The sequence below is a fragment of the Rhincodon typus genome, chromosome 42 (assembly GCF_021869965.1).
Source record: "Rhincodon typus isolate 14 chromosome 42, sRhiTyp1.1, whole genome shotgun sequence".
NCBI classification, from domain to species: domain Eukaryota; kingdom Metazoa; phylum Chordata; class Chondrichthyes; order Orectolobiformes; family Rhincodontidae; genus Rhincodon; species Rhincodon typus.
Window position 1 is genome coordinate 8,162,397 of NC_063373.1, and position 7,799 is coordinate 8,170,195.

General features: G+C 43.0%; 1 protein-coding gene across 1 annotated transcript; it reads right to left on the minus strand.

Moving 5' to 3' along the window:
* LOC109928186 (zinc finger protein 239-like) lies at positions 1–784 on the minus strand. The gene is made up of 2 exons (XM_020528192.1): positions 521–784; positions 1–435 (listed from the first exon to the last, which is right to left on the minus strand). The coding sequence occupies exons 1-2, from the start codon at positions 782–784 to the stop codon at positions 1–3; spliced, it is 699 nt and encodes a 232-aa protein (XP_020383781.1).
* Between the last annotated feature and the right edge of the window lie 7,015 nt (positions 785–7,799).

Consider the following 7,799-nt stretch of genomic DNA (forward strand, 5'->3'; position numbering starts at 1 on the left):
TTACATGTGAACTTGTTGGTGCGTTACCATGTTGGATAATTGTGTGAATCCCTTTCCACACTTGGAGCAAGTGAATGGTCTCTCCCCTGTGTGTATTCGCTGGTGTACAGTGAGGTCAGCCACACGTCTGAACCCAGTCTCGCATTGCGAGCATCTGAATGGTTGCTCGTCAGTGTGAACATGTTGGTGGGACATCAGTTCTCTTGAACTTTTAAAGCGTTTCCCACAATCTGAACATTTGAAAGGTCTCTCATCGGTGTGAACGCGCTGGTGTGCCAGGAGGTGGAAAATCAGACTGAATCCCTTCCTACACTCGGAGCAGGTTAACAGCCTCTCCCCAGTGTGAATTCGCTGGTGGTCGGTGAGGTTAGTTGATCGTTTGAATCCAATCCCACGGTGAGAGCATCTGAATGGTCTCTCATCTGTGTGAACACGCTGATGGGATATCACTTCTCAGGAACTTTTAAAGCACTTCCCACAGTCTGAATGTTTAAAAGGTTTCTCCCCAGTGTGAACTTGCTGGTGTGTCACCAGTGCAGATGACTGAGTAAATCCCTTCCCACAGTTGGGACAGGTGAATGGTTGCTGCCGAGTGTAGATTTGCTGATGTGTCAGCAGATAGGTTGAGCAAGTAAATCCCTTTTCCACACTCTGGACAGGTGAACGGCCTCTCCCCACTGTGACTGTGCCGATGAGTTTCCAGGTGAGATGGATATTTGAATTCCTTCCCACAGTCCCTGCATTTCCATGGTTTCTCAGTGTGAATGCCAATTTTGACTTCCATGATCAAAGCCTGATGACATTCAGGATAAATTGAATATCTCTGTCAGAATGTGAATTGACCTTTCGTTGGAGTTTCTAAACTACAAATGTTCACCGTCATTACCTGTGAACTGAATTTAAAACAGAAACAAGGAAATGTGAGTGAGAACTCACAAAAACAAGGCAGGATTGATAATGAGCTGAATAAATCCATTAACTTGTGGGGCTGGGTAGAGGACAATGTGACCACAAAAGCTGCTGGACTTTTGTAAAAACTCAACTGGTTCAGTAGTGTCCTTCAGGAATGGGAATCTGCCACTCAGTATGGACAATACTCAGGCCTCTGTAGGAGAACAAAGAAAGGTGGAGGAGTGGGAAAGGATACAGGCTTCATCTCTCTGCAATTTGACCAGAATGTTGACAGAACCTCCCAAACTCACCAACTCGAAGGACAAGAGCATCTGCTGCACTGGAAAACCACCACTTTCAGGATTCTCTGCAGCAGGTTCAGGCTGGAGAGAGATTATTCACCTGCTCCTTATGCCAGAAGGCATTCAATCTATTGTTCAATTTGCTGAGAAATATATTGAAATATAGAAATGTGAGAACATGACTAGCCGTTTGACCCAGTGAGATCAGAAATTGAATTTTGTTGTTAATCACATGAACCATGTTCAGTTTGACATTGGGATTTATTTTAGCCTACAGCTGGGATAGGATTTAGTATTTTGGCAATCAGTTTTCTGCATTTAATAATTGAGACTGCAGGTGAAGCACCTTTCTTCAGTCTGACCTGAAAAAGTGTTTATTTTCAGCTTTAAAATGATTTGTTTGTACTTTCCGCATTGTAATTACTAGCTCACCGCTCACGATGCGATCTGCTCCACTCTAGGAACAGTGTGATTACACCACAGAACAACATGCATTCAGTCTGCGAGCTGGACCCTGAGCTTCTAGTCATTTGCCATTTTATTTTTCTGCCCTACTCCCATTTTGTTCTCAGCCTCACGCACTGAGTCAATGAAACTCAATGGGAGGTCAAGCTCATCCTTCAGTTTGTCACTTTCCAACCTCATTACGGAGTTCAGCAGTTTCTGCACCAAAAGAGAGATGTCACAATCTCAAACACTTGCCTGGAAAAGGTGCTGTAACCTGACACTATGTTGAGACTACGCCTGCTTGTCCTTGATTCTCCACCCAGTGGAAAACATCTGCCTAACTCCCCTATCAGTCACCAATTGTATCTGGGAAAACTTTGATCAAAATCACACTTTGAATTCCACTGAATACCTGGCTCATAGTGAGGTGATGTATTTTAGCAGAAGGGGTAGGAAGAGGCAATATATAATGAATAGGACAATTTTAAAGAGAGTGCAGGTACTGAGGAATTCGTGTTTCATGCATGCAAATCTTTGAAGGTAGCAAAATATATTCATTCATCAGCAAGGCAAATTGGAGCTCAAGCTTCATAAATATTAGCATTGAGATTAAAAGGAGGCAAGTAACATTGAACACTTCTAAAGCTCTCATTCGGCCACAATTCGAGTGTTGTGTCTAATTCTGGTCACAATTTTAAAAAAAAGTGAGGGTCCTTTAGGGCATGCAGAGAAAATTTATCAGAATGGATTCAGTAAAGGAGAGTGGCAGGTGATTTAATAGACGTACAAGATTGACAAACTGATTAAAGTTGAGGAAAGACAATCATTTCCCATTAGTTGACTGTACACAGACTAAGGACAGATTAAAGATTCTGAGTAAGAGACAGATGGGGATACGATGAGAACATTTTTCCACAGCAAATGGTGATGCCCCAGAACTCTGAGGGGAGTGAAAGTGAACATGATTGATTTCAAAATGAAACTTAACCAGCACTTGAGAAAAATATAATGCAAGCATACAGGGAGAACACAAGGGGATGGGTGTGACTGGATTGCTGTAGAGAGCTAACCTGGACTCAATGGGTTGAATAGCTCCCCTTTGTTGCATTGGACTCTTGTGTGATCTTGTCTTGTCACCTAAACATTGGAATTCAGTTTACACTCAAAATTTGTGCGATACTCACACCAAGGGCATCAAATCATTCCTAAGGTTTGTGGCTCAGAACATAACAGAGTTCTCCAGATATGCTCTGACCAGGGTTTGTGTATTTCAGTGAAGTCACACTGTTACAGTACATCTTCTCCCACAGACAGAACACCCCAGCCACTCCCTCAGTCACTGCAACTCAGCCTTCCCTGGGATGCCATGTGGGTCTTGGTACTGTGCATGCCTCACCAGCACCCTACAGGGCATGCGCACAATGATCTGGGCACTGTATAGGGTATCTTCTGCCCCACTGGGGATGCCATATCGCTGAATAAAACATTACATCCTTTTCCTTCCTTGTTAAGAATCATTGAAGGCGTGAGACCAAGATACAGAATGATTGCTTGCTAGATATCCATGCATTCAAAGTGTATGGGCCATTCATTGTACTTCTCTCCTGGCTTCAATAAGAGCAAGTGGTTAGCACTGCTGCCTCACAGCGCCAGGGACCCGGGTTCGATTCCAGCCTCGGGTGTCTGTTTTGTGGAATTTGCACGTTCTCCCCATGTCTGCATGGGTTTCCTCCGGGTGCTTCAAAGATGTGCAGGTTAGGTGGATTGGCCATGCTACGTTGCCCATCGTGTCTAGGGTGGGAAATGCAGGGATGAAGTGGATCTGGGTGGGATGCTCTTCGGAGGGGGGTGCCAGTGTGGGCTTGATGGGCTGGATGGCCTGCTTCTGCACTGTGTAGGGATTCTATTGATTCTATGAAGCAGTTGAGCAGAGGATTGTTGTTAATGCTGGACCAAGACTTCCAGAAGGCTTGTGACCCACAACAGACATGTGAGCTAAGTTTAAATTCATTGGGGGAAAGAATAAATGGGTGCAAAATTGGCTGAGAGAAAGGAAACAGTACTGTTTCATGGATACTTTTCTGATTGGAATCTAATGAATTTCCCTTGGTATCATTGTTTGGAACCTTGTTTTTCATAACATATATATATATATATATATATATATAAATGATCTAAACATTGGCATACATAGCCAATTTCAAAATGTGTAGATTTATATGGAATTTGTAATCAAAGTAAGTTGTGAGGATAATGCAGAACTTCAAAACAACATTTCTAAGTTGGTAGGGTGAGTGGATCAGAAGCCGATGATGTTCAATGTGGAGAAGTTTCAGGTCATAAATTTTGGTGGGATGAACATGCAGAAACAACATAAGATAAAGGGTATAACTTTAAAGGACTAGTTACCTGAGTATATTTGTACATGTGTATTTAAATGTAGAAAGAGAAGTTGAGAGCGGAGCTTATAAGACGTATAATATCCTAATGTTGTTATTAGTGGCAAGAGCAAGGAGGTCGTATTGAAGACACATGTTTGCTGTCAGCTGGAGTTCTGTGTGGAGTCCTGGGCACCACACCTTAGGATGGATGTGAAGGGATTAGTGAAAGTACAGAAAAGGTTTATGTGAATGGGCTCAGCAATGAAGAATTTCTGTTTTGAAAATAGGTTGGAGAAGTTAAGACCCTTTCTTGTGGCGGAAAGGAAGCCAAGTGTAGATCCAATTCAAAATCATGAGAGATCCGAACAGAATCAATAGGGCGAAAATGTCCCTACTCATGAGATGATTGAGAACGAGAGGTCAAAAATTTACGTAATTTGTAAAAGAAACAAAAGTGAAGGGGGAGAACATTTTAAGTGGCGACTGGTTTGTACCTGGAATGAACTGACTGAGGATTTGGTGTAAACATGTCAAGGGCCAATATATGGTTATTTGAAAAGCAATAATGTACAGGGTGGTGGGGAGAGGCAAGAGAATGTCCCTGAATGAGATGTTGATTTTGGGAGCTGGCACAAACATAATGGACTGAAGGGACTGTTTCTGTGCTGTATGAATTCTGTGACTCTTCACAAAACAAGACAGTGTGTATCACATTGTCACATCAGTCTCTGGTCCAGATGAGTGTCGGTCTAATTTATTTACTGACATCATTAAAGAGTCATACAGTCATAGAGTTGGACAGCATGGAATTGGGCCCATAAGTCCAACTCATCTATGCCAACCTGATATCCTAACCTAATCTAGTCCCATTTGCTGGCATTTGGCCCATATCCCTCTAAACCTTTCCTATTCATGTACCCATCCAGATGCCTTTTAAATGTTGTAATTGTACCCATCTCCACTACTTCCTGCAGAAGCTCATTTCATACATGCATCACACTCCGCGTGAAAAGGCTGCCCCTTCTTTTCCTTTTAAATCTTTCCCCTTTCATCTTAAACCTATGCCTTCTAGGTTTGGGCTCCCCTACCCTGGGAAAAAGACCTTGGGCTATTCACCCTTTCCATGTCTCTCATGATTTTACAAAGCTCTATAAGGTCACCCCTCAGCCTCCGATGTTCTAGGGAAAATAGCTCCAGCCTATTCAGCTCAAACCCTCCAATCCCGGCCACATCCATGTAAATCTTTCAGGTTTAACAACATCTTTCCTATGTGGGTTTTCAAGTTCCATTTGATACTCCAAAATGCACAAATCAGTCCTTGTACAGTAATTTGTACTTTCAATGGTGGTTACAATACCCAGGAATCCCCATGGGATGGAAAGTCCCCTACCCTTGGAACAGAAGAGCAGTGCACAGGTGCAGATCAGCCCAAAATCTTAAATCTGTGTTCTATAATCTTTTAAACTAACTGAGTGCCTAATGGGAGCAGCTTTTATTGATCTATATTATCTAAACCTACCATAAAGGTCTGTCAAATCTCTCCCCAATCTCCTTTGCTCCCGTGGGGCAAACCCAATTTCTCTGAATCAAACTTGCTCATTTCTTGAACTGTTCTGGTGGATCTCCTTTGTCCCCTTTCATGGACTTTCCCATCCATTTACAATGTGTGGTGATCGCTGGTTTATATAGACTCAGGGTCTCTGTGTTCTTGTATGTGATGTCATCATGCACTGACATCACCCACTCCATGGGGACTTCCTCAATGATGAGAATTTTCTCTGTCCCCAGTGATCTGATATCTTACCAGCTATAGGCTCCAGCAAGGGATCTTAAAATTGAAGAGAGTGAACTAACTTCATAAATGTTTATCTTGATTACAGTGCGACTTTGAGGTTTTAGTGCTGTGCTTTGTTACCTGTGAGAGATTCCATGGTTCTGGAGTTGGTGTTATCTCCTTTACTGTGGATCTGAATTCACGTCCATACAATGTGCTGTTTTGCCTCTGCCTTCCAAGATACTCTTCCTGACATTGTCTGAATTAATCTGTTTCTGCTAATGGGTGTATTTTATCTCCTTTTTAGTATTTCACTGTTACTTCTACTCAATGTTTAACCAACGTTTCCATCCTGCCCACCCCCACCCATGTGCTGCTTACCAGCTTAATGTCCACAGTACCTTTCCAGCTGTGAATTGCTTTTTCTCCACTATAGTCCATTTCTCTTCCACTTCTGAACTTTTGTTGACCATTAAATTCTGCACCATCTTTATTCTCTAATTCATTTTTTGGACCCTGAAACATGACTGTTTCTGTCTCCGCAAAGACGCTGTCTGACCTGCTGAGTAATGCCAGCATTCAGGGTTTGAGTGAAGATTTGTACTTCGGGTGCTGGTTGTAGATGTTGGTGCTTTTGCCGAGCTGGGAGGTTTGACAGCAGACATTTCATCCCCTTACCAGGTGACATCCTCAGTGCTGTGAAGCGCTGTTGTCTTGTGCTGGTTCGAATTTATTTAGTCTGCTTTTTACTGCTTATGGAAAGTGGCTGTGCATTGTAACACAGTGGGTTCAGGTACTTAGTTCTTTGAAGTTTGTGTCACATATAGACAGGACAGTTAAAAAGGCATTTAGTACACTTGCCTTTATTGGTCAGTGCTTTGAGTGTAGGAGTTGGGAAGTCATGTTGAGGTTGCACAGGACATTGGTGAGTCTTCTTCTGGAGTACTGTGCCAGTTCTGGTCACCCAGTTCGAGATAGGATATTATGAAGCTGCAGAGGGTTCAGAAGAGATTTACCAGGATGTTGCTGAGTATGGAAGGTTTGAGTTGTAAATAAAGGCTGCGTACGGGCTGGGGTGTTTTACACTGGAGTGTAGGAGGTTGAGAGGTGACCTTTATAAGAGGTTTATAAAATCGTGAAGGGTATAGATAGGGTTAATAGTCGGTGTTTTTTTCCCGAGATGGGGAGTTCAAGGCTGGGGCATAATTTTAAGGTGAGAGGAGAGAAATTTAAGAAGACATGAGGGACAAAGTTTTTACATAGTGGTTCGCATGTGGAATGAATTTTCTGAGGGAAGTGGTGGATTTTGGCATAATTACAATGTTTAAAAGACACTTGGATCAGTCCATGTATCGGAAAGGTTTGGAGGGATATGGGCCAGGAGCAGGCAGGTGGGACTAGTTTAGTTTGGAATTCTGTTCAGCATGGACTGGTTGGACCGAAGGTTATGTTTCCATGCTGTGAGACTCTATGACTCTATGGTCATACTGAGACACCATTCAGGTGCTCTCACTGCGGAAAAGGGTTCAGGTGTTCACCCAAGCTCATTGCACACCAGCAACTTCCTACCAAGGAGAGACCATTCACCTGCCCTGAGCGTGGAAAGGGATTCATTCATTCAACCAGGCTGCTGATACGCCAGTGAATTCACTCTGGGAAGAGACCCTTTAAATGTCCAGACTGTGGAGAGTGCAATAAGTTGTCCGATCAACATGTTCACACCAATGAGAGACCCTCTCACTGTGAGACTGACTTAAAATGAGGGTCTGACCTCAATGAATAACAGTGAATTCGCACGAGGGAGAGGCTGTTCAGATGTTCCGAGTGTCAGAAGACTTGTATTAAAACATCTCAATGAGTTCACACTAGGGAGAGTTCATTTAAATGTACAGACTGCAGCAAGTGCCATAAAAGTTTCGGCAAACTGACATCCCATCAAATTCTTCTCACTGATGAGAAACCGTTCACTGTGAGTCTCAGTTCAAGCAATCATTTGAACTCCCT

Coding starts and splice junctions, on each gene's coding strand:
- LOC109928186 (XM_020528192.1), bottom strand. CDS start 784: ATGGAAGTCAAAATTGGCATTCACACTGAGAAACCATGGAAATGCAGG. Junction 436..520: donor TCTGCACTGGTGACACACCA/GCAAGTTCACAC, acceptor ATATCCCATCAG/CGTGTTCACACAGATGAGAG.